This window comes from Mchenga conophoros, linkage group LG3, assembly GCF_057382185.1.
Source record: "Mchenga conophoros isolate Kocher_MC1m ecotype Shallow Benthic linkage group LG3, M_conophoros_male_GT1.1, whole genome shotgun sequence".
In the NCBI taxonomy this organism is placed as follows: domain Eukaryota; kingdom Metazoa; phylum Chordata; class Actinopteri; order Cichliformes; family Cichlidae; genus Mchenga; species Mchenga conophoros.
Genome location: NC_140528.1, coordinates 13,357,442 through 13,384,405, shown reverse-complemented (window position 1 = coordinate 13,384,405; position 26,964 = coordinate 13,357,442). Strand labels below are relative to the sequence as shown.

General features: G+C 43.3%; 2 protein-coding genes across 4 annotated transcripts in view; one reads left to right on the top strand and one right to left on the bottom strand.

The window, feature by feature from the left end:
• Nucleotides 1-26,964, bottom strand: part of LOC146577322 (uncharacterized) — a 105,923-nt gene that overhangs the window by 54,511 nt on the left and 24,448 nt on the right. The gene's annotated exons all lie outside the window — the stretch shown is intronic.
• On the top strand, nucleotides 1,503-24,549 carry LOC146577324 (protein NLRC3-like). 3 transcript variants are annotated; one of them, XM_085253229.1, is made up of 11 exons: nucleotides 1,528-1,595; nucleotides 3,097-3,167; nucleotides 3,229-3,358; nucleotides 3,614-3,715; nucleotides 4,708-4,786; nucleotides 4,948-5,134; nucleotides 5,263-7,084; nucleotides 7,580-7,753; nucleotides 20,132-20,305; nucleotides 23,440-23,486; nucleotides 23,635-24,549. In XM_085253229.1, the coding sequence occupies exons 3-11, from the start codon at nucleotides 3,240-3,242 to the stop codon at nucleotides 24,168-24,170; spliced, it is 3,240 nt and encodes a 1,079-aa protein (XP_085109355.1). In that variant the 5' UTR covers nucleotides 1,528-1,595; nucleotides 3,097-3,167; nucleotides 3,229-3,239; the 3' UTR covers nucleotides 24,171-24,549. The 3 variants fall into 3 exon arrangements, with proteins under 3 accessions (XP_085109359.1, XP_085109355.1, XP_085109364.1); XM_085253233.1 differs by lacking the exon at nucleotides 3,097-3,167 and having other exon boundaries at nucleotides 1,503-1,595; XM_085253238.1 differs by lacking the exons at nucleotides 7,580-7,753; nucleotides 20,132-20,305; nucleotides 23,440-23,486; nucleotides 23,635-24,549 and having other exon boundaries at nucleotides 5,263-7,088.

Genomic DNA, 26,964 nt, shown 5'->3' with positions numbered 1-26,964 from the left:
TGTTTGATGATTATTTCAGGTATAGATGATGAAATATGACCAGTCTGATGTCAGCCTGCTTCTCTGACAGCTCCTCACCTCTCTGTGCTGCCCCCTGCTGGCTCTGATCATTACTGACTGAGTCCTTGCTGCCACTTTATTAGGTACAGCTTGCTAACACAGGCTCAGACCTGCTTTGCCTTCAGAGCTGCTTTAAATCTTCATGGCTCAGATTCAGCGAAGTGCTGGAAACATCCCTCAGAGTCATGTGATCAGTGACGTCTGCTTTCAGCACTGACAGATAGACAGGATATATAATAATAATAATCAAATGCTGATTTTTTTTCAGCCCTTTGTCTGAATGCTAATCCAGCTGTGTGTGTTTGTGATGACAGTAAATAAATGTCAGACTTACAGCTCCTGCTTTACTGCATTAAAGTGATCAGATGAGTTCAGCACTTTGACATGGATGGTAGTGAAAGCAGGAAATGACAAATGTAGCACAGCAGCAGCGTTTAACAGAAACTCTGGGATGAACATCATTCATAGAACAACTTCCAGCTTCTTTTGCTCGGCTACAGTTTGGATGGATTTGCATTTAAAGATGCAACAAGACTAAAATGGTTAGGGTCAGGAGGTCAAAGGTCAGGGCTCCTGTGGGTCTGAGGGCGGCCTCACGCTGGAGAAGGATGAAGGCGTCTGACCTGAGCCAGTGTTGGACATGAACACATCAGCACTGCTGTCAGTGAGCCTAACGACAGCCGTTAGCATCATTTCAGTGTTTCAGTCATAAAAACACTTCCTGTCTCTGTGGTGGTTACAGTGACATCATGCAGTTTGTGCTTTGACCTCCAGAGGGCGACAAATCAGCACAGACAGAGAGCTCCATTCAAACTTTGCTGCCATCAGGAATAATTCTTCAAATATAATCATCAGTGTTTGAGCAGTTATGATATCAGGGACAATCTAGACATGTGTGACAATACTGAACATGTCACATGACACACCTCAAACATCATGTGATCCACTCTCAGTCTGCACTTTCATTCATGACTTCAACAGGTTGAAATGAGCTTTGAAGAAACATTCAGTGAAATAAATCTTTCATGGATTCATGTGAGCAGCAGATGAACTTTGTACCAACAACATCTTCAATAACAGAGTCTGAATGAAGCTCAGGTGTTGATGCTGCTCACTGATTGGACGCTTGCTTTCAGCTCTGCTCTCAGTCTTTACTGCACAGGTGAAGGTAGAAAGTGTGACTGGATCTATAGACTGGAAACAGAGAAACATGCTGAACATTTGAAGCTTTGCAGCAGAAATGTTCATGTTACAAATACAGCAGAGCTGATCTGGGATCAGTGTGTTCACACCTGCAGCTACAACAAGGTTTCATGTCTCCACACGTCAGCATGTGAACTTTACTCTGACTCAGTCTGAGCAGTCAGACGGCATATTTTTAAAGTTAACACATCAGCACACACAGAGCTGAGCCCCTCCCACCTGTGCTGAGTTTCAGGTGGAGCCCCGCCTCCTTCCAGGAAGCAGCTCACCTGTGTGTCCGTGTTTAGTGTCCAGGTGTGGAGTGGAGCTTGTTGTTGGTGTGTGAAGAAACTGTAAGTTTGCTTTGTTTCCTCCTTTAACAGTTTGTCTTTAGGAACTTTACTGTTTGTTCAGCTCGTGTTTGATTTCTTCACACAACAAACTGTGTGTGTTTGTATTTCCGGTCTCTCCATTAAAGTCAGTGTGTAATGTTTCCTGGCTAACATCAGCTGTGTGCAGCTTAGTTCAGCACAAATCTGCCGCTCCATAGTTCACGGTAACGGACTCACAGCTGGACCAACGAGGCCGAGTGTGTCCGCCACTCTGAGCTACGTTCGTGTTTGTGTACTTGTAGTTTGTACTTTGAGTTCACTCAGAGCCCACAGAGGACGCAGCGTACGTGATGACGTCACAGCCCTTTACCTCCTTTACTGTCACTGTGATTAATATTTACACACGAGACACCTGACAGCATGTTAATGCTAAGCTAACGCTAAGCTAGCCAAGAACCCAGAGTGAGTTAAAGCTGAGTAAACACTGACCCCAGACCAGCACCGTGATAAAGTGAGCTGCTGCTGCTGCTGAACTTGAACAGGTAACAAAGTGATGAGCAGTCAGGCTGCAGGTTTCTACCTGTTCATGTTTCTACAGTAGAATCACTTTGAAGTGTCTTTGTGCTGTTTCATCTTTGATTTGTGTTCATAAACACTCAGAGAAACATCACGTGACCTCATCAGGATCTGTGTTGGTGTGTGGGGCTGTACCTCAGCTTTATGTTGTTACATGCTCATTTGTTCATTTTAACATCAAAGTAATGTTATGAGGAGTAATGAAGTAACGTACTCCATTACTTTTAATCAAAGTGTTCTGTGTAATATGTGTAATAATGACTGTTTTGAGTAATGACCAACACTGATCACAACAAAGAGGAAATGCCTCCAACATGCACAAACATTTGAGCCACAACATGCAGTTAATGTGCACAAATGTCTTTGATATGCTGCTCAGTGATGGTGGTGACTGTCAGAGCAGAGCTACTGAGAATCAATAAGTAATATCAATGATGGGATCAGAATCACTAAATTCTTCTCATCCCTGTCAGTATCATACATGTGCTGTATAATGTGATAAATGTAGAGGTGCTGGCTGTTCTCTCACTCTGCTGTTTAGCTGTAAAGGACGCCTCCCTGCCTTTGTCTCATTCATGACCTTTAATAGTCTCTTCTAACATGCAGAGATCTGTATGATCTGTTTCATAGAGTCTAACCAGCCTGTACAGGTAACAACAACAGTCACTGCATCACTGACACACAAACGTCATCTCTGTCAATAACAACATTCATACATGGAATAAAAACACATCAGTGGATCATTGCTGGAGCTGATGTTTGTGCTCCTGGTGCAAAGGCTCTCAGTTTCCTCCTTGAAATAACATCAGTGGTGGGTCAGCGACATGCTTTCTTTCCCTCTCAGGTTTAAATATCTGGGACTCTCCACCGTTTGGTTTGAGAGCTGAAGAAGCTTCTTGGATGAAACGTCTTCCAGAAACTTAAAGACGTCTCTTTTCTCTCCAAGCTCCTTAGATCACATGACCTGGATGACTGAACCTACAGACATATTGACCTGGTTTCATGGTCACATGACAGGTCAGAGGTCAGTTCCTCCTGTTAATGTGAACTCACTGAGTGTTTGTGGTTTACCTCTCAGACTGACTGAAGATGATGATGGAGGAAGAGGAGGACAGAGCAGAGTCTGCAGGGTCCAGCTGTCCGTCTGTGAGGAGTGACTGGTCCAAACCTCTAAATCCAAACTTCAGTGCTGAACCTGGAGCAACGAGGTCAGAGAGCTGAACTCACTGAGTAACAGAAATAATTCTGCACTGACATTATAATCAGTGTTGACTCTGGTTGATTGTCTGACTGTGTTTGTGAGCTGAGAGGAAATGAAAATGAGTTTGTAACAAAAATCAGTTTTGTCCAGTTTTCCTGTAAAAAGCTGAACTCTAATCTAAGAGGATGTTACTGACAGGAAACAGCTGCATTATCTGCAGTCTGTGTGATCACAGCTGCTTCAATCATGTTTGTGTCTGCAGAGGTCAGAGGTCACAGTCTGCAGGGTCCAGCTGTCCGTCTGTGAGGAGTGACGGGTCCAAAGGTGGAAATCCAAACTTCAGTGGTGAACCTGGAGCAACGAGGTCAGAGAGCTGTGATGACTCCTTTACATGTTTGTGTTTCCTGGATAAATATGACCTGAAACATCCTCAGATTGTTACAAAGATTCATTAAAAAGAAAACAATGAAAGAGAAAAGATCCAAATGTTCGACTTGGTCATTTGCTGTTTGAGGACAGTGATGCTCATATCTGTGGGGAAAGTGTGACCTGAGTGGGTTCATGTTTGTCTTTAAAGAACAGAGCTGCTCTGATTCTCTTTGTGTCTGATCTGTTAAACAGTCTGAGAGGTCACACAGAGACCCAGCAGCTAAAGCCTGGATCATACTGGCTGCTGTTACTCCATCAGGACAACACTGAACCACAGTGGTGTGGATGTAGTGGATAAATCCCACCATACTGATGCTCAGAGTTAACCACAGGGAACAAAACCAGATGTTACCTTCAGATTGTGACCTTTGGAGTGGACGATGCAGATTTCAATAGAGAATAAATGTTGTTGTTTTTCAGCTGTGAAGAAAGAATCTAATTTTCTGAACTTAAGAATTTATGATGCTGGAAACAACATGGAGACTATAACACAACATTTCCACTGTGTTCATAGAATGAATGTAAAACTGTCAGACATTCATTAAATATGCAAAATGTCTACAGAAGCATCAGAGGGTCAGACGTGAAGCACTCAGTGATTTTGATCAAATGACTCATCAGTTATTGATCTGTACTACACTGATCTACCACGTTAGTAAAGCTGGTGTTCTGGTGGTGGAGGGAGACTCGGATCATGTTCTGGTTTTGGAGCAGTGATCTGCTGATGGTTCAGTTTGATGAGCTTCTTCAAAATCATCCCTGACATCACCACTGAAAGGACGTCCATGAAAACAGACTGAAAATTACTGATATGTTCACAATCTGAGAGTTTAAAACTTGACAGACTTGATTCAGATGAAGTTATTTGAGCAGAAACTCCTGGATCTTTATCCTGTGTTGATCTAATCCTTCATGGTTCCTCCACAGAGTGGACCAGCAGAGCTCAGAGGTTCCCAGTGGTCAGTCTGCCCAGCAGCATCAAACACAGCTGGACTCCATATTTATGGTCTGTACATGTACAACAACTACTGTTACATCTGTTCTGTTCACAGTCGTCTCCATGCTGCTCTTTGTAGACCAGTGGATCGTCAGTGTGTCCAACATGGATCTGATGTTTGGCTCCATGATTTCAGTCTGATTGGCTCATTCATAAATATTCTGTTCCAGCTGCTGGAGGACAACATCATCACTTTTGTGAAGAACGAGCTGAAGAAGATCCAGAAGGTTCTGAGTCCAGATTACCCAGAATGCTTAGAGAGTCAGAGGAGCAGCAGCAGAGAGGCGTTTGTGAAGATCACAGTGGACTTCCTGAGGAGAATGAAGCAGGAGGAGCTGGCTGACCGTCTGCAGAGACGTAAGAGGATTTATCTAAAGATTTAAGCTGCTGGATAAATGAACATTTTCCAGAGATGGAAGATGGAGCAACATGTTTTAAAGATTAGTTCTTTTTGGAATTGAGTGTTTATTTTTCTTCTCATTCAGAACTTCAAGCTCCAGTTTGTCATCGTAACCTTAAATCCACCCTGAAGAAGAAGTTCCAGTGTGTGTTTGAGGGCATCGCTAAAGCAGGAAGCCCAACCCTTCTGAATCAGATCTACACAGAGCTCTACATCACAGAGGGAGGGACTGCAGAGGTCAATGATGAACATGAGGTCAGACAGATTGAAACAGCATCCAGGAAACCAGACAGACCAGAAACAACAATCAGACAAGAAGACATCTTTAAAGCCTCACCTGGAAGAGATGAACCAATCAGAACAGTGCTGACAAAGGGAGTGGCTGGCATTGGGAAAACAGTCTTAACACAGAAATACAGCCTGGACTGGGCTGAAGACAAAGCCAACCAGGACATCCAGTTCATATTTCCATTCACTTTCAGAGAGCTGAATGTGCTGAAAGAGGAAAAGTTCAGCTTGGTGGGACTTGTTCATCACTTCTTTACTGAAACCAAAGAAGCAGGAATCTGCAGCTTTGAAGACTTCCAGGTTGTGTTCATCTTTGATGGTCTGGATGAGTGTCGACTTCCTCTGGACTTCCACAAAACTACAATCCTAACTGACCCTAGAAAGTCCACCTCAGTGGATGTGCTGCTGATAAACCTCATCAGGGGGAAACTGCTTCCCTCTGCTCGCCTCTGGATAACCACACGACCTGCAGCAGCCAATCAGATCCCTCCTGACTATGTTGGCATGGTGACAGAGGTCAGAGGGTTCACTGACCCACAGAAGGAGGAGTACTTCAGGAAGAGATTCAGAGATGAGGAGCAGGCCAGCAGGATCATCTCCCACATCAAGACATCACGAAGCCTCCACATCATGTGCCACATCCCAGTCTTCTGCTGGATCACTGCTACAGTTCTGGAGGATGTGCTGGAAACCAGAGAGGGAGGACAGCTGCCCAACACCCTGACTGAGATGTACATCCACTTCCTGGTGGTTCAGGCCAAAGTGAAGAAGGTCAAGTATGATGGAGGAGTTGAGACAGATCCACACTGGAGTCCAGAGAGCAGGAAGATGATGGAGTCTCTGGGAAAACTGGCTTTTGATCAGCTGCAGAAAGGAAACCTGATCTTCTATGAATCAGACCTGACAGAGTGTGGCATCGATATCAGAGCAGCCTCAGTGTACTCAGGAGTGTTCACACAGATCTTTAAAGAGGAGAGCGGACTGTACCAGGACAAGGTGTTCTGCTTCATCCATCTGAGTGTTCAGGAGTTTCTGGCTGCTCTTCATGTCCATCTGACCTTCATCAACTCTGGACTCAATCTGCTGGAACAACAACAAACAAAGTCCATATGGTCTATATTGTTTTGGAAACAAAAACCTGAAAAAGTAAAATCTGTAGAGAAACACTTCCACCACAGTGCTGTGGATAAGGCCTTAGAGAGTCCAAATGGACACCTGGACTTGTTCCTCCGCTTCCTCCTGGGTCTTTCACTGCAGACCAATCAGACTCTCCTACGAGGTCTGCTGACACAGACAGGAAGTAACTGGCAGACCAATCAGGAAACAGTCCAGTACATCAAGGAGAAGCTCAGTGAGAATCTGTCTGCAGAGAAAAGCATCAATCTGTTCCACTGTCTGAATGAACTGAATGATCGTTCTCTAGTGGAGGAGATCCAACAGTCCCTGAGATCAGGAAGTCTCTCCACAGATGAACTGTCTCCTGCTCAGTGGTCAGCTCTGGTCTTCATCTTACTGTCATCAGAAGAAGATCTGGATGTGTTTGACCTGCAGAAATACTCTGCTTCAGAGGAGGCTCTTCTGAGGCTGCTGCCAGTGGTCAAAGCCTCCAACAAAGCTCTGTAAGTACATTTGTATTCATATGCTCGTTGACAAAAAGCAGGTGTGATCAACTAAAACCACTAACAAAATAACCCCCAAAACCACAGTTATGAGTGCTGGTGTCTGAAAAGTGTATACAACTGTTCAGTGATAATCAGTACTCATTTTGTTCAATACTGAATACCTGTCGGCATTTCTGAAATTTTTCTGGGTGTAACTGTCATCAAAGTTACATCCAGACCTGGCCTTGAGTTGTTATCTGAGTTTTAATCATGAACTCTTCTTAAACGATGACAAAATAAAGAAATTTGGCACGTTTTGTTGATACCAAAAGCCTATTGAACTATCCACTGTTCTTTTACTGCTCTGTTCTCTGTTCTCTCTCTGATTGTTTCCACATGTTGCTCGTTACTTTCTTGACAAAAAGAGAATGGAATATTGCTAAATGTTATGTAATCTCATTACACTTGATCAAAAGTAAGTTTTTTTTTAATTGTTTTTCTGTTATTTTTCAGACTGAGTCTCTGTAACCTGTCAGAGAGAAGCTGTGAAGCTCTGTCCTCAGGTCTCAGCTCTCAGACCTCTAATCTGAGACAGCTGGACCTGAGTAACAATAACCTGAAGGATTCAGGCGTGAAGCTTCTGTCTGAAGGACTGAAGAATCCACACTGCAAACTGGAAACTCTCAGGTGAGATCAAGCATTTTGTAATCAACTGGCAGAATTAGCAAATTAATAATAAGGTAATCCTTTAATAAGAGGAGATATGGGGGTGTTCTGATGTGCAAAGTACTCTTATGTTGAAAGATTCTAAAACAAGAAGTAGTTCCTGGGAACTGCTTTCTGTTTTATTGCTGTCTAAGTTGAAACTTGATGATGAAAATACTGATGAGTTTGCAGAGTTGAATCCACAGAACACAACACAAATATTCTTACACCCGACAATATGTACATAGTCATGGTGTTGGGTGCTGAAGATCATAATTAGAAATTTAATTATAAATTTCTTTAAATGCACATTCAGGTCTGTGACACTCATTCAGACCGTGAGCACTGGCTCTGTGCTACATACAGACATTTCTGCATCCTTGCCATTCAAAGGCACTTTGTTATATATAGTTTATATATGTAGTATTCAAAACTGAACTGTAAGCTTGGTGTTTTTAAAGGAAGCAATTTTAATTCAGTGTTTTCATTAGTCTTAATTTTATACATTTACTACCACTAAGAAGAGGACAGACATGACCTTAAGGCCTGGACAAGTTTGAAACCTTTTGTCCTTCACAATGGAAAATGGGTATCACTTTATCCAGCTTCTAATTTATAAATTCTGCACTCAGCTTTGCCGTCTCCAATATCACTGAAATTCAGCCAGATGCTGCTCATTTTATGCTTTCACTTTTTCCTGACACGCTTGAATTTAAACCTGTGTCTGTGTGTACCAGGCCTGTACCACTAAGGTTGCTTTCTTCTGAACGTTTGCCCCCATCCCTTTCTTTAAATAGTGGCATGATCCCAGGCTGTCTCTTAATGTGATTGGCCACATGATGTGTCCATCAGAATAAAGTCCCAGCCCTGCTGCCATGGAATATCAGCAACCCTGAAAATTCTTTAATAACTGATATATGAAATGATCTCAGGGGCTGAATTTGGCCGACGGGCCATATGTTTGACACCCCTGGTTTAGACAGTTTAGCATTCTATGTTCTACTGAGTTAACTCCAAGCTGAGTAGCAAATCAGCTAACTGCAGCCACAAGCTCCGACTGGTTTTCTTTGTGGATGATGATGTATTCTCCCTTTACTAGGTTCACTCAGGTGTTCCACTCATGGTTGTTATTAACTTCCTGTTTTATTTTGGTAGTTTTCATCTCTGGTGTCAAAGGTTTAGTTTTACTTCCTCCCCTGACATTGTCTACATGAGTTTCAGCTGTACAAGGTTTTATTGAGTGTTTATTGATTTGACGCTTCTTTTTATTTAACTATTATTGTTGACTTCTAAACAATTGTTAAAAAGTATTTTCATTGAAATATCAAATAATTTATTACTTTATCAGCTAATGCATTATACTTCTCTAAATAAGGGTGATAGTGTGGCCTGTGTGGGTTGTCTTCAGATACTCTGCTTCCTCCCACAGTCCAATGTGAATGAGGCCCAGCTGTAAAGTCACAGCAGTCACACTGTATGTGTCTCATTGTCACTTGAGTTTAGGCTCCATGCATCCAGCTGGTGCTGCAGAAAAAGTAAAAATGTTTCTGTGGTCATGTCCAAATTCATGGGCTGCATCCTCCTGAGGCCGCATTTGTAGACCGATTACGTCACAGCGACGCGCCGAAGGCTTTCCAAATTCGTAGACCCCTCCGAATGCAGCCGACAAATGCGTCCTCCTTTTCCCCGAATTTGAAGGATGGGTCGGGTGTGTCCTTCGTGGCCCACCATATCCCAGAATTCGTAGCGCGGCCCAGCCAAACTCCAGTTTCCAACAATGGCGGCTGCTGCTAAGTTTTAAAATTACTCATACTAATCTTTCTGGGTCACAAAATAAACTTTTAACATATTTTCAGGTGAGAAAGTAGCTGTGTAAACATCAAATATCTGCTCGGTTTATCAAGATATCGCATCTTTGCTAAAGTGCTTCGACGTTTTCGGAGACGTCTGCTACCCACCAGCTCGATAGCTAGCCGGGAGCTCGAGGGTTACTGATGCGGCCGAGAACGGCACAACTCCCGGCACATCATTTTCAGACCACCACGGAGTTTCGCTGCTCGGGTTAAACGTAATATATAAGTCACTTAGACAACCTAAAAATGTTATTGTTGGGCTTTTTTCAGTGTTTTGTTTGTTCGTGAGTAAATCGGTTTGGCTGAGATTAAAGTTATTAGATTAGATAAAATAAAACTTTATTAATCCCCCGGGTGGGTTTCTCCTTGGTTTTTACACAGCTGACTAAACGTCAAACAGAAAACTGATTAAACAGAAGTGTGAGATGGCCGAGAGTTTACTCCATTGTCCTGTTATATTTTAGACAGCAAGGAGCAGACGGCTGAGTTTATTAAACTCCACCGAGACAGCGGTGACGCTAATCAGAAGGCTAGACCGTCCAATTTCACGGCCGTTTACTTCCGGCCTACCCGATCTTCTGAGGACCCGGCCCACGTAGACCGCGAAGGCCGGGTCCTCAGGAGGATGCAGCCCATGAATTTGGACACGACCTGTTTGGTTCTAATCTGCTGCTGAGTCTCTTTTACAAAGATAGAACTGCAGCTAATCATGCTCATGTAGCCAGTTAGTAAAAACCCAAGTCACCGTCAGACTAGGGTTGCCAACTTCCTGGGACACCTCGTGGGTGTCAGACAACAACAAGGTCAGACAACAGGGCCGGGAGACCCAGTTGTCTCCACCCTTCCAAGTGTGGTGAATTTTTTAGCTCTTTTTTTGTGTGTGTGAAATTATTTTTTTAACCATTTGACTTGAAGTTGATTTAATGATGCATATTCTTTGTGATATGAACACATGGGAAACAAATGATCATTTAGCCATTTATTTGTAGCGCAAAATGACAACATTAACACAATAAAACAGGTCTCTTTCTTAAACAGAAGCCTGTCATCATGCTTAACTTTAAAGAATATAAGTTAATCTTTCTTTAAAAGAACTCTGTCCTGCTTAACTTAAAATTATATAAATTTATAGAAAACAATAGAAAGAAAAACATTCTTATAACAGTCCACATGAAGTGCATTTAGTGCAGCTGGCTTCAGTTGAGGTATTATTTCAGCTTTTCTAATGCTAATCAGCTGCTCGCGTTTGTAAACCTGCTTGTTCCCATGATTACGCATCTTAACTCATCATCATTATTAATCTATGTATTACTTTTATGTATTAGTCATCTATTCGTTGTAATCATCTGTCCTTGCAGTTGTTTATTACACAAAATTAATTATATTATCACACTTCTGGCCACATAGAGTTGATATTCACTGCACATGCCCACATTAACCTTAACCAGAGGGTTTAAAAACAACAACAATGTCTACATACCATATCTTCTGCTGCCATGGCCTGGTGAACAACAAATTGGTTAAGGGTTCCCTGAGCTTTCATGCCACTCATGTGCCCACCACTAGAAGCATGCTGCCAGTCCACCATGGCCTATGAAAAAAGTGCAACGGCACACAGTGCAGTGCGCTTTATAGGTGTTATCGCGCACTTTTTCCAGCGAGGTGTTTTCATTTTCCCATTCCTCCCTGCACTTATGCAGCCTTTTTTTTTCTTTCTCGGTGGGGTACAAACATTGCTGGTCGAAGGTGTACTGTCGTCCGAGACTTGCACCGCAGTGTCAGCGTTTGTTTCCCTGTTGGCCATGCTTCTTTTTGTGGTCATCTGTTGTCTTCTGGTATTTTCTCAGCGAGCGACCTTTCCTCTACCAATGAGATAAGTGGTAATCTGAATTGTCATACTCGTGCGTAAGGTCATTGGTCACAAAGCAGGAGAGGGGCTGGGAATTATGTTTTCAAACAAAGCGTTAATTCCATTAACATTTATAGACTAATTTTGATTCTCTCTGTATTACAGGACAAAGTGCGTCCCTTTGGAGCTCAATACGGGACGTGTACTTTTTTTTTTTTTTGCCTGTGCCGTTTGGCTCTTTTGCATCAGAATTATTGTCTAAAGGCAAAGAAAGATGCCCAACGGATTTACTTTACCAAATTGACCATCCCAGCCTTGCCATAATGGTCTATTTGATTCACCTTTTATTGTTTATTTTATTTTCACTTGCTGAATACGGGACAGACTTGACTGGGGGAAAGAAGGGGAGAAAGAAAGAGGGAAAGAGAAACAGCTGAGAAGAGGGACGGGGGAGAAGGGCAAAAAACAAAAACCAACAGAATGGGGAGGAAAATAAGAAAAAGAAAAAGAAAATGCATCTATCGATCACCTGTTGAGAAAGAAAAAAGAAAACAAGCAGAAGAGAACAAGAGTAATAGAATAAACAACATCACGGTGATATATGGGAATATGACAGTAAATACTAAATATTAAACATTACAGGGAGTGCAGAATTATTAGGCAAGTTGTATTTTTGAGGAATAATTTTATTATTGAACAACAACCATGTTCTCAATGAACCCAAAAAACTCATTAATATCAAAGCTGAATGTTTTTGGAAGTAGTTTTTAGTTTGTTTTTAGTTTTAGCTATTTTAGGGGGATATCTGTGTGTGCAGGTGACTATTACTGTGCAGAATTATTAGGCAACTTAACAAAAAACAAATATATACCCATTTCAATTATTGATTTTTACCAGTGAAACCAATATAACATCTCCACATTCACAAATATACATTTCTGACATTCAAAAACAAATCAGCGACCAATATAGCCACCTTTCTTTGCAAGGACACTCAAAAGCCTGCCATCCATGGAGTCTGTCAGTGTTTTGATCTGTTCACCATCAACATTGCGTGCAGCAGCAACCACAGCCTCCCAGACACTGTTCAGAGAGGTGTACTGTTTTCCCTCCTTGTAAATCTCACATTTGATGATGGACCACAGGTTCTCAATGGGGTTCAGATCAGGTGAACAAGGAGGCCATGTCATTAGTTTTTCTTCTTTTATACCCTTTCTTGCCAGCCACGCTGTGGAGTACTTGGACGCCTGTGATGGAGCATTGTCCTGCATGAAAATCATGTTTTTCTTGAAGGATGCAGACTTCTTCCTGTACCACTGCTTGAAGAAGGTGTCTTCCAGAAACTGGCAGTAGGACTGGGAGTTGAGCCTTGACTCCATCCTCAACCCGAAAAGGCCCCACAAGCTCATCTTTGATGATACCAGCCCAAACCAGTACTCCACCTCCACCTTGCTGGCGTCTGAGTGGGACTGGAGCTCTCTGCCCTTTACCAATCTAGCCACGGGCCCATCCATCTGGCCCATCAAGACTCACTCTCATGTCATCAGTCCATAAAACCTTAGAAAAACCAGTCTTGAGATATTTCTTGGCCCAGTCTTGACGTTTCAGCTTGTGTGTCTTGTTCAGTGGTGGTCGTCTTTCAGCCTTTCTTACCTTGGCCATGTCTCTGAGTATTGCACACCTTGTGCTTTTGGGCACTCCAGTGATGTTGCAGCTCTGAAATATGGCCAAACTGGTGGCAAGTGGCATCTTGGCAGCTGCACGCTTGACTTTTCTCAGTTCATGGGCAGTTATTTTGCGCCTTGGTTTTTCCACACGCTTCTTGCGACCCTGTTGACTATTTTGAATGAAACGCTTGATTGTTCGATGATCACGCTTCAGAAGCTTTGCAATTTTGAGACTGCTGCATCCCTCTGCAAGATATCTCACTATTTTTGACTTTTCTGAGCCTGTCAAGTCCTTCTTTTGACCCATTTTGCCAAAGGAAAGGACGTTGCCTAATAATTATGCACACCTGATATAGGGTGTTGATGTCATTAGACCACACCCCTTCTCATTACAGAGATGCACATCACCTAATAAGCTTAATTGGTAGTAGGCTTTGGAGCCTATACAGCTTGGAGTAAGACAACATACATGAAGAGGATGATGTGGACAAAATACTCATTTGCCTAATAATTCTGCACTCCCTGTATTGTGCAGCACATAAGATCAACAGAACACAGTGTGCTTTGAGGTAGGAGCCAAAAAGGGTGTAGTTTGTGGGTGTGATCACCCGTGTGTACACCTGTGAGCATGGATGCGCCACAGCCCCGTCCTCCAGGGCATGAAGCAGGTATGGAGGAGATCAAAACTCCAGACATCCACAGGCCCTTAGAACACAAGAGACCAAGGAAGACCCACAGAGGGGCAGCCGCGCCACTGACGTGTACTTTTGTTTCTAAATACGGGACGATTCCGTTATTCAAGGGACGGTTGGCAACCCTACGTCAGACACAGCAGACATTTAGTGATGATCTCACTGTATGTGGTCTTTTAGCGCCTCCTAGTGGTGAATTTGTGGAGTGGTGTTAGTCTGGGTGAGGAGTGTAACTATTGAGTGACACAGACCGAGCCTGCATGCTGGTAGCACCTTAGCCACAGCTCGGGTGTGGAAAAGCTGAAAAAGAAGGATTTCTAGTTTGTAACGAGGAAAAAACTGAGAGGACTGAGTTAAAGAGAGGCTGGAGAGTAACACAGAGCAGCAATGAAAGCTGTTCACACAGTTTAGACAGTTTAGCATCAAATGTTCTAGTGAGTTAGGTTAGCTCCATGCTAACGAACAAATCAGCTAACTAGCAAACCAGCTAACTAGCAGACCAGCTAAATGTAGCCACAAGCTGCGACTGTGGTTTTATAACGAGAGCATCAGACACTCAGACTGGTTTTCTTTGTGGATGATGATGTATTTTTATGCTGATCCTTCATGGTGATGTTGCCATTCACCCACTGCTCCTGGCAGTGTTGCCAACTCCTCAGTAAGGAAAATTGCTATTGGCTGTCCTAAAAGTTGCTGGAAGGAGGTCAGTGTGAATGGACTGTTGTCATTGGTCTGAATGTGTCACTATAAACATGTGCTCTTCATTATTGTGTGTGTAGAACAACAAATAAAACCAAATCCCAAAAAGCTTCAAGTCAAAAACACATGAAACTTTGAGGGTTTTTCCCTAGGATGAGGAAGCAGACTCGGCCCCAAACAGCTGGATATATGGATGGTTACCACAGCAACCACAGCAGTGCGCTCTGAGTATATTTAGTTGTATAAAGGTGTTTGTGGTGTGTTGCAGCTGAAGCAGCCTCATGTATGTTGACACAGGGAGAAAATAGTGTGAGGACACTGTTCACAGCAGTCACAGCTCGCTGCCTTCAACAGTCTCTTCCTTCCTTGTTTAGATGTCACTGATATCATCTTCTGCTCTCACACTGACCACCTGTTGGAGCTAACATGCTAACATGGCTAACAGCAGGATCACTACATGTAGTCCTTAGTGATGGAAACTGGAACCATGAAGTCAGTGATGCTGGAATAAGCATCTCCACAGTGACACTAATGGTCACTATCATGACTCTTTGATGATATTCTGTGAAACACTGACAGAGAAAAGTGTTGGACAAATCTGAACAAGTCTACTTAATATACACGACTGTCCATAATTTTGATGGACACATGTTTTGGAGAAACGCCCTCCCTCCTGCTGCTCAGTTCACTCCGCTGTTCCACTCATGTTTGTTCATTATAACCTGTTTTATTTTGGTAAGTATGGTCTCTGGTGTCAGACGTTGTCTGGATGAGTTTCAGCTGTGTCACATGACCCTCCTGTGTTGACCTCAGCTGTATAGATGGCTCTGTCCTTCCCTCAGTCTTTATGTCAGTGTCAGTTTCTCCTCCTCATGTGCTGCCGGCCTCTTTTAGATTCTCTTTAGTTTGTTCCTCGTGTCCTTTCATTCCTCAGTTTAAGACACCAAACTCATCAAAGGTTCAGTCTGCCTCCTGAAACACTCCCATTCATGACATGAGACCAATACAAGATGTCCTTGGCAGCACAAACACTGTTTTAAAAGCAGCGATGGGCAAAGCCAGGCTTCGTCAAACTGAAACACTGGAAGCATTTGTGCCATCTTGAAGATGCTGTTCTGTGAAACGGGGACACAGACGAGCCCAGCACAGTTCACAACACAACTACAGACACACAATACATCAGTTTAGTCAAACATAACAGACTGCTGTGTTTACTGTAATAGGCACACAGGTTTACAGCTGTTTGTTGGCCTCATGTTTTGCTCCCAGCTGTGAAGCTTTGGATGCGTTATGTTGACTTTGAGGTTTTCTGGGAGTTTGTGTCATCAGTTCTACACACTGTCAATCAAAGTTACAAGCTGGCGTGGCGTTAGCTTTGATTTGGAATCACTTTGAAAAAGATACATTTCCATGAAAAGATTAAATGTCTTTTCTTTCTTTATACAAAGTTTGTCCCATTTTCACAGGCTCATTCTGACCAATCAGAAGCCTCCATTTCACGCACATCTTTAAGTCGTCCTCAGCTGAACATCTTCTGAACCATTAAAAAACTTTCCTGAACTTTACCTTCTAACACTGGCCTGATGTTTCACTGTCAGTCTGGAGTTTGGCTCATAGTGAACCTGCACAAGTCCTGTTGGATTTGACAGACTCAAAAAGGAAAATAGAGCCTGGAATCAATGTGTTTTTCTAGCTTTCCTTTTTATAGGATCAGTATTTTCTGTATTTCTACACACAGTCTGTGAGTAACAGCTGACAGTGAGGATGATATCCCTGAATGCAGTACATCCTATTTTCTGTTGTAAGTAGAAAAAAGTAGAGCGCAGACAGAGCTGAAAACTGGGGCCCGTTCTTCGTACATCGCTCACTACATCCAAGATCAAATGACACATCCAAGACCAAATCATCGCGCTAACTGTGAGCTCGCTATTCCGGTTCTCCGAACACACCTGTTGTTGACGATTAGTACAGCGGGATGAAGTAATGTGAGATCACTGGGTCGCCCAACAGGGGCTACGCATTGATAGTAGAAACATTGATCGGCAACCCTTTGATTGGTTGGCGAAAATGTCGAAGGAGCACGCTCGGTATTTTTCGGCAACAGAGCAAGAACTCTTGAGTGAGGGATTTCAGGAGTTTCAGAGTTTAATCAGAACGCAAGGGAACACTGCAAAGGCTGCAAAAGAAAGGAGAGAGGGCTGGCAGAAAGTTGCTGACAAATTAAACTTGTAAGTAATTTAATAATAACAATAATAATGGAGTGGATTTATATAGCGCTTTTCAAGGCACCCAAAGCGCTTTACAATGCCACTATTCATTCACTCTCACATTCACACACTGGTGGAGGCAGCTACGGTTGTAGCCACAGCTGCCCTGGGGCAGACTGACAGAAGCCAGGCTGCCATATCGCGCCATCGGCCCCTCTGGCCAACACCAGTAGGCGGTAGGGTAGATTTATCATTTCACACTATATTATCCAATATTATATTATATTACATTATATTATATTGTTATATTATATCCCCTTTCACATTAGAGCCACAACAGGACCCACTAGAACATGGGAACAAGTAAAAGTGAAATATAAGAATATTCTACAGAATGGTAATATTTATCACTTATATTGCTTTTCGTCTCTTGCAAAGAGACCCTGAAATACTCTGTTAGTTTGTTCATAACAGCAACCAAGAAAAGGGCGGAGCAAAAAAAAAGACAGGTGGTGGTCCTGCACCCCCTCGTCAACAAGTTGGTTAAGTGAATAATACCCTCACGGGAAGATCGATATCTCTCTATGAGCACACTGTCGCGCTGAGCTAAAGGATCCTGTCTGTCCCGCAATATACGCTGAATTCTGAGGACTCTCCTTATCAATCTTGCACCTTCCTCAATGGGTGGCTCGCGTATACGGACAGGACATGGCTGCGACAGGCTTCCCAAATCCACCTTCGCTTTTATAGCCGTGGTCTCTCATCTTGATTACACGAAGTAATTTACAATTACTACTCTGAAATATGAATTACATCTGTAATAATCACATACATGTAATAGAATGTTAATAGTACATTTCCCTTTTTTAGGAAATGACCTGTATGTATCTGTGTGAAATCAATAAAAGGATCAAGTGCTGCATTATCTTTAGTTACATTGATGTTATTTATTTATGGTGAAACAGTGGTGGAATATCGCTGTTGCTTTCGTATAAATGACGCGGACATACCTGCGTGGCCGCGATCTAATCCTGTTTACATAAAGTAAACCTGCTCCCGAGCTGGTTTACGCTTACGGCTCTGTTGCTATGGCAGCAAGTCCCGGATGAGCTTCGGGGAACCGAACGATCCAGGATCACGCGAAATCGTCAACAATCAAATCCAGCTAACTTACTTAGCGAGGTACGAAGAACCGGCCCCTGGTGCCTGTTTGATTTAGTCCTTGAAGCAGTTTTTACTGTTTTTACTGAGATCTTCTAATGATGTTACAGACAGTGTGTGGCTCTCTCTCTGCTGATAGGACTGAATGTGTGTGGAATAAACTGAAGCAGTGATATAAAAGCATCATTCAGCCATTAAAAGGGTCAAAAAGACCAGTCAATGAAAAATGGGAATTCCCGAGACTGGCAATGCCTGGAAGCCGCAGGTATGCCACCTGTGGCAACTGAGGTCACGTGATCTGAGTGTTTGAACCAGACGTTGGAGCAGCGTTTCCAAACATCTGCACTTCAGAAGCTCCAAAGTGTGGAAACGTCACTGTGGAGCGTCTCATCGCTATCTAAGAGATTTTCTTGCCTCTGCAAAGCGAAGCTTGCAAACAGCACCATAGTTTGTCAATCCCAACCAATCAGAGCGCTCCTTATGTCACGTCACATGACTCGTGTGTTTTCCTCTTTGATTAGCACCCAAAGAACTAAAGAAATGTTAAAAGGATGTTCAGCCAATCAAATCCCTCCTAGCAACAGGAAGTCTAGAGAGGAAATGGAGCAGAGAAGGAGAATCACCAGTTTAAATGTCTGAGTTTTAAACTGGTGACCCTCTAAAGAGGCTTTTATTGACTCTTTCTGTTTTCTTTACAGCTTTTTTCACCATTTAAACTGTTTAATATCAGATTTAGAAATAACTTTTGGACAGTTTTTCTACATTTGCACTAAAATGTGACATAAATAATGACTTTCTGACTTTACGTTGGACTAATCTAACGACTCAGCCTGGCTATGTTGGACTGGGTGTGGCAGCAACTCCCAGTTTGAGTTCAGGAGACAGACACCCTCTCTACTTTGAAGATCAGCTGCAAACTTTTCTTTTTGATAAAGCTTATAGTTCGAGCTGGATCAGGTGACCCTGAACCATCCCTTAGTTATGCTGCTATAGGCTCAGGCTGTTGGTGGACTTCCCATGATGCTCTGCTTTCTTCTCCCCTCTTTTCACTCCTGATGCTTTTATATGTCACTACTGCATGTCCTTAACTTTTGTCTCTCTGTTTTGTTCTTGTCTCTCTGAGCTCATCTCTTCTCTTTCCCCTCACCCTGCAACCAGTCATGGTAGATGCTCCTCCTGGAGCCTGTTTTCACTGGGAGGATCTTTGTGTCAAAGGGAGTTCTTCTTCCCACCATCACCAAGTGCTGCTCACAGTGGATTGTGTCGCGAAATCTATCAATGTAGAGCAGTGAGACGAACCACGGAGGCCCCAGAGAAGTGCAATCAAACGATGAGCGTATTAACACACAGGAGAAAACATCAGCCTATGTCTTCTGACAAAAATACATGTTGTGGACACTTACAAAGCAGTGGGGTATACGCCCCCCCATGGCATCAATAAAAATAGTCAGAGTAAAATAGGTTCCAGACATTAGTCACAGTTAATGGTACATCTTGTACATCTTTAATGGCTATAAGCAGACACAGAACTTCTCTTTTCTGTAACACCTTCCATACAAGGTAATAAACTTCAAGCCCTCATGTCTCTGGGGCTAATTATTGACTCTGGTCATCTGTTGCCAAGTAGAGTAAAATATAGTGAGACACCAAATGAGTTAAGGCCTCAGGCCTGACACATTCCTAGATTATATGTATTGTAAGCATGCATGCAATCATCCTGTTCTAGTTTCCCTCAGCATGTATCACCTGGACAGTCACGCCAGTGAAGCTTAAGACCCTTAATGAACCGAACATCAACTCAAAATAAGCACAAATATGCAATGTGTATGAAATACTTCTGACCGTACTTGTAATAAAAGTTAACATAATGGAAGGATCCTCAAATGAACATCTTCAATAGAAAACTTTAATGCAATATCAATACTGTGAGAAATATTATTAGATGGAATAATGCTGTAAAGAACATTATTAATGCAGTTATAATGATGCAGATTATATGGCAGCAATAAAAGAATTTCTGTATCTCCACAATTGTCTGATGTTTGGGGCTTTCTCTCTAATGTTGGAGGCTGTTACCTTACACTGTTAAACAGCTTCAGATGACTGTTGTTGTCTGTTGGGTATTGTCACTTATAAATAAAGTTACATTGAATGGATGTAAATGGATAGATGTTATTGTGACAAAGAGAAAACGATTGTTGACAGATAGATTGTTGTTTTGTGTGTCTGCAGCCTGTCAGGCTGTCTGATCACAGAGGAAGGCTGTACTTCTCTGGCCTCAGCTCTGAGCTCCAACCCCTCCCATCTGAGAGAGCTGGACCTGAGCTACAATCATCTAGGTGACTCAGGAATTAAGCTGCTGTCGGCTGGACTGAAGGATCCAGGCTGGAGACTGGACACTCTCAGGTATGGAGAGAAAATCTGATAGAGGAGGAAGAGCTGGAAACATTTCCTGTGTCCTTCACTCACTTCCTGTTTGTTTCCTGCAGATGAGACATGAACAATCACACATGCAGGAATATTTTCAGGGACAGACACACTAGTCTAGCTGGATAGTTCATGGATATTTATGTAGGGGTCTCCAAGGAGTCTGTTTGCAGGAACATTTAGGTCACAGGTGTACCTGAGATAGATGCCAGTGTACCTAATAAAGTGTCAGCTAACATTTGGAAATGAAAGCTTAAATAATGACAAACTCTACATTCACAGCTGAATTCACAATAAATTTGTTCTCAAGTGCACATTTTTCTGTTATTGTTCTCAAACAACAGAATGAGAATGAAATATTGATTCTAACAGGGCCCATAAACTTTACTAACTAAACATTACTGTGAGCAGCTCCTCCATCACTTCAAAACTGTCATCAACACCACGGACATACATTGGGAGCTGGGCAGTGTCGGTGATGTCTGTGGTCTCATCAAGAGCGACTGAGTATACACTGAAACATTTGGCTTTCTCACACAGTTGGTCATAAATGTCACTTGACAGGTCAGAAATGCGATCTGCTGCGGTGTTGGCAGAAAGGCTGATGTTGCTAAACTGACCTTTCTTTCCCGGACAGACTATATTTGCAGCCTGCAATATGCACTTTTAGACAAATGCACCTTCTGTGAATGGCTTCCCTGCTTTAGCAATCATCTCACTAACCACGTGGCTCCGACTGCTGCATTATTCTCTTTGGTTGCTTTCTTGGAGAAATCTTTCTGCCGCAGTAGATCTGTTTTAAGACTGGCAACCCGGTTCGCTCTCTCGTCTCCCTGGTATTTTGCATCCAGCTCAGCATGTCTAGTTGTGTAATGACGTTTCAAATTGTATTCCTTGTGCAGCGCAACTTTCTCTGTGCAAATAAGACAGGTCGGGGTGCCCCTGTGTTCAACAAAGAAATATTGCATTTCCCACTTTTCCTGAAATTGTCGGTGCTCATCACCAACCTTTCTCTTCACCGCAGGCTTTGAAAAAGACATGTTTGGGGCTATGTGACATTTATAATTCTACTTGGTGTCACTGTCGCATTGAAGTTTCAATCAAGCGTTTAGCCGACGGACGGGGAACGTCTCAACGCGTAGAGAACGTCATTTCTGCTTCTTGTTCTTGCAACCGTAGCACGGCGATCGGCAGATAAAAAGCCGGTAGCAGTCTCCTTTGTTTTTACGCTCGATGTTCATGTCTTTCATGACGACACGAACACCGTGGCGTTTGCAGATGGTAGAAAGTGCAGGGATAGCGAGCGCAAAAAAGGCGACTGCTCACGGCGCCGGGCTGTTGTTACAGGAGAAAGAAGCGGAAATGACACCGTGACATATAACAAATAACATCAGCTGTTTCTGATGTTAGTTGTTTTGACTGCTTTTACATTATATTGAAATATATGTAATGTTCATGTTTGCTGCAATGCAAACGCAGTGATGCAAATAAAAACATGGAGCCACAAATTACGGTGCGACCCTATAATTAGTCCGGGTTACCGGGGACTGTTGTTGCCGATGAACAGGTGTCGCTATGTGACTGCAGACTAAATTGGGCTGCATTGAGTTCATGACTTTTCTTTTATCCCGCCGCCTACGCATCACTGTGAGAGTTAATATGAGATCTCTCTTTGTGGAAAAATAACTTTAAATCCCACTGACGTGTGTATAAATCTATATACGTATAATGTCCCGCTGGGCAGCAACTTAAAAAAAACAACTTTTTTTGAAGTGTTGTGAACGCAGCGCGCTGGGGCGAATGTCGGCGTTTGCCCAATAGAAAGGAGGAAGCCAGCCAGGCACAGGAAAGAAAGAAACACTCCAGGGCAACGCTGCTGGAACTTTGACTCATTGAGAAATGTTTCCCTGCTTGCATCAAGCCCGGCTGGTGTCCCCTGAGATCCATATCCCACCCTGATTGGTGGGTTAATTCAGCTCCGCCCACAACACTGTAAAGTGTCATACATTATCAAACTAACATTACATTTTCATATTAAGGTGGGGCCAAAAACTATCATCCTGCGGGCCGCAATTGGCCCACGGGCCGCGAGTTTGAGACCCCTGGTTTAGGAGGACACCTGCTCTGTGTCTGGTTAAGTATAAGAGCCCTTTGTTAGGGGGACCGCTGGACTCTTAGCACCAGCTTTGGGGTCACAGGGTCACATCTGGAACACACACACACACACACACAGACACACACACACAGACACACACACACACACACACACAGACACACACACAGACACACACACACACACAGACACACACACACAGACACACACACACACACACGCACAGACACACACGCACAGACACACACGCACACACACACACACACACTATGCACAGACTGGTACTCTTTGTTCATACCTGTGTAAGACGTCATAATGAACTTGTGCATATTCATGTAAGCTCAATAAAGAGCAGTGTTACGAGGGAGCAGACGAGAGCGACTGAGGTCAAGTGAAGGAACGGCGCTGTCACAGTTCTCTCCCTCATCAATTGTCTGGTTCCAGCGGTGGGTCTGTGCTAGACGACCCATCACCAGCTTTTTCCACTGGTTACCAGTACGTGGTAGAATCCACTTCCAGATCTGGTTGTCTTTAAATCTGTGAATGGATTGGCTCCATCTTATCTCTCTTTAACAAAAGAATCCAAGTGGAGCCCTCAGGTCTGCAGATAAGCAGCTTCTGACCAGAACTAGACGTAAAAACAGAGGTGAGCTTTATCGATGGCTGCAGCCAAACTCTGGAACAGTCGCCCTTCACATCAGGTCGTCACCAACACTGGACGTTTTTAAAAGCCGGTTGGAAACACATTTGTACTCTGTAGCTTTCAATCCTGACCAGTCTTTATAGTCATTACTGTGTATGTTTCCTATTTTCTCTCTACTCTGTGCAGCACTTTGGCTCAAGCTGTTTTTAAATGTGCTGATAAATAAATGTAGATTTCTTTGAATAAAACAGTGGAGCCGAGCTTTGAGCTCAGTGTGTAACAGTGTGTGTGTGAGAGCCATGTAATGTCCATGTGTGCATGCTGACTGTGCTGCTCTGACCCCCCTCCTCCTTTCAGGGTGGAGCCTGCTGGAGTCCGATGGTTGAGACCAGGTCTGAGGAAGTGTAAGTGTGTTTTTAATGGGATTCATGAAAACAAAGCAGCACACATTCAACCATCTTCATCATGTCAGGAGTCATCATCAAAGTGTCAATCAATGAACAGATGATGGATCAATAACTGCAGCTGGATTGTGTTTGTTCTCTCCATCAGATTCCTGTCAACTCACAATCGACACAAACACAGTGAACACAAAGCTCCAACTGTCTGACAACAACAGGAAGGTGACACATGTGGAGGAGGTTCAGTCATATCCTGATCATCCAGACAGATTTGATGTTTATGAACAGCTGCTGTGTAGAAATGGTCTGACTGGTCGCTGTTACTGGGAGGTCGAGTGGAGAGGAAGAGTTTTTATATCAGTGAGTTACAGAAGCATCAGAAGGAAAGGAGGCAGTGATGACTGTTTGTTTGGATACAATGATCAGTCCTGGAGTCTGTACTGCTCTGATGATGGTCCTGATTCTGTCTGGCACAATAACAGATCAACATCCATCTCCTCCTCCTCCTCCTCCTCCTCTGTCTCTAACAGAGCAGCAGTGTATGTGGACTGTCCTGCTGGCACTCTGTCCTTCTACAGAGTCTCCTCTGACTCTCTGATCCACCTCCACACCTTCAACACCACATTCACTCAAACTCTTTATCCTGGGTTTTGGTTCTATACTGGTTCCTCAGTGTCCCTGTGCTGAGTGGAGTGTAAAGAGTGTCTCCTGTTACAGAAACACTCTGACTGTTGAACAGATAGTTCAGTCTGTACATGTCTGTCTCTTTCACTCACAAACACGTTTTCAGATTCATGGATTCAATCAGTTGATGTTTGAAACTCTTCTAAATGATTCCTTGTAAACTTCTTCAGTCACAAACAAACAGGAAGTGATGTCACATGTGTTCCTGTCCACACAGCAGAATGAGTCTATTGCTGACAGTGATGTACAAACAGAGTGAGCATTTCTGAGGCCCAAAATAAACTGAGTAGTTCACTGAATGAACAATGGACTGTGAGCTCAGTTCCTTCATCATTAGTATGGATTATATATGTATATGTATTATATTAGTATCATATATATCAGGTGCTGCTGCTTTCAGTCATTGTGCAAATGTGCTGTTTGTAAGGTTGTAAAGCTGCAGTCAGCTGAGACTGAAGAAGTCACCTGATCAGTGAGCAAACGTTTCTGAAAACGTCCAGATGAACAGAATCAACCTTTTGGGATCAGCCAGCAATGCAGCATCATTGTTGTTCAGCTTCAGAGGTTTGCAGGAATGAACTGATGACCAGAAACAGCTGCAAAGTCCAAGAAAATACCAGCTGGAGTTCAGCTGCATTTGAAGAAGTCAAAGAAAAGTAAGGATGGCAAAGGGCAACGTTTTCTTCCAAAGAGCTGCAAACATGGTCGACGCCTCATTAGAAGAATCATCTGGACATTTGTGAGGAACTCTAACCAAGAAAGCAACGTCACACAGATCCAACAGACAGTTTCCATGACTGCAAGTGTTGAGTGGAAAAATGCTACATTGCATTATTGCATCCTCTCACCACAGGAGGCGCTGTTGGCACCACTGATTGCTGATCAGCTGTTCTCTGATGATCTGATTGATACTGTGAATAACGGGACTCACTGAACTCTGTGACACAGTGAAGATTACAGAGTTTAACTTCACCCTTTAAGACTGACCACAGAACCAAGTCCGCCAGAGCTTTTGTTATATTTTTACATGCTGTGGAGCCATTTGTGGGAGCATTTCAAGTTGCTATACATCATTACAACTGTTATAGCCCTAATTTTAATAATATGTGTGCATTAAGTCCATAGTAACTACATAAACTGCAAAAGAAACCTCTGCTCATCCATCTCTGTGTGTATCAGGATACATTTGGTTCATAATACACAGAAAAATCAGAGTTATTACCTGTAATAAATGTGAAAGATTCCTGCAGTGATAACCAGGCAGGACTGAAACACATCCAAGCTGTCACCACGGTAACAGCACCGCCCATCCACAGGTGAGGGGAGGAGCAAAAAGAGGGACTTTGACCATTTTATACTAAAAACACTCAACTAATGTTTCTAATATGAAACAAATAAGCCCACATTAATGTGAGCGTTTATTAAATAATAATAATGATGATTTCCTCCTGATCTCATTTCCACAGCAGAGAAAACTGTGGTGTATATTGAGGTGGAGGGTGTGGTCTGTGGCTCAGGTGTAGAGTGAGGGTGGGGTGCACCACAGCAGCATGCTGGGACTGCTGAGGGTGGAGGAGGGAGTGATGATGACATCAGAGCTGCAGCACAGAGACCAGTGAACACACAGTCTGTTCATCTTTGCATAGATACAATATACAGCACAATATTGAATGACAGACACGCTGTGGGAGCTTCCACAGATACACTGACGTCAGCATCCAGAGTCCTCCTGCTGCTCCCCCCTCAGAGCCCCGTGATCAGCACCAACACATTCAGTTAGATGACAGAGTCCAGCTGCAGCTAGAATCAGCTCCCCTCTGTGAACAACAGCACAGCGTCAGTGTTTCACACTCAGTGAAAGGAGGAAACAGCAGAAGAACACCATGTGTGCTACGTTTCCCAGGACACACTACAAACTGCACAAATACAGAGCAGCACGTGGAAGGACCTGGAGCTGCATTTACAGAGCTGCAGACAGCGTGATGTCCTGTATGGACAGGTGGAAGGAAGCAAGTCCTCAGCTGGAACACTCGTGTTTGTCCACAGACAGGAAACACAGCAGGAAACTTCCTCACAGAAGTGCAGCTCATGGATAACACACTTCCTGTCAGTCAGAATGAGGCTGCAGCCAAACACAGAAAGGTGTTTTTGTCCAGATGAGCCCAGAGAAGAAACACGAGTGTTCACAGACATCAGAAGCTCAGAGAGGTGAAACATGAGGTTGGAGTCCTCGTCAGCATCCAGAAGAGCTGCTGTGAAACCCTGAGTACTCATGACAGACTCTGATGGCACAAACACATCATGATTCAAACAGAAAGACAAACATGGAGCTCCTGATCCTCCTGCATGAGAACAAGCTGACATGAGCGCTGTGTCTGAGAGTGTCTCCCTGTCACAGTGACAATAACACAGCTGCTGCTCACAGTCATTAAACTGACCTGAGGTCAGCTGTGCTCCTTACATATGAACCATGTGACCTCACATCAGTGCTGTGGATGACTGTAGTCATAGAAGAGTAGAGCTGTAGCAGGTGGTGTGAGGAGGAGGTGGTGTATTCTAGTTAACGCAGTACTGAAACACTCCAGCAGAGGGCGCTGTTAAGTCCTTATTGTAACACAGTTACTGTGTGCAGTTAGACTTCATACATAATCTGCACTTATTTCCATCAGACATGCTGTCAGTAAATGATTGGTTTCTATTGATTCTACTTCCTGTTGACTGGTTTGATGACAGTGAAACAATCACAGCTGATTGTGTGATGATGTAAACTGTCACTGTTACATTCAGTGTGTGTGAC

Coding starts and splice junctions, on each gene's coding strand:
- LOC146577324 (XM_085253233.1), top strand. CDS start 3,240: ATGATGATGGAGGAAGAGGAGGACAGAGCAGAGTCTGCAGGGTCCAGC. Junction 7,085..7,579: donor AAAGCCTCCAACAAAGCTCT/GTAAGTACATTT, acceptor GTTATTTTTCAG/ACTGAGTCTCTGTAACCTGT. Junction 23,487..23,634: donor GAGACCAGGTCTGAGGAAGT/GTAAGTGTGTTT, acceptor TCTCTCCATCAG/ATTCCTGTCAACTCACAATC.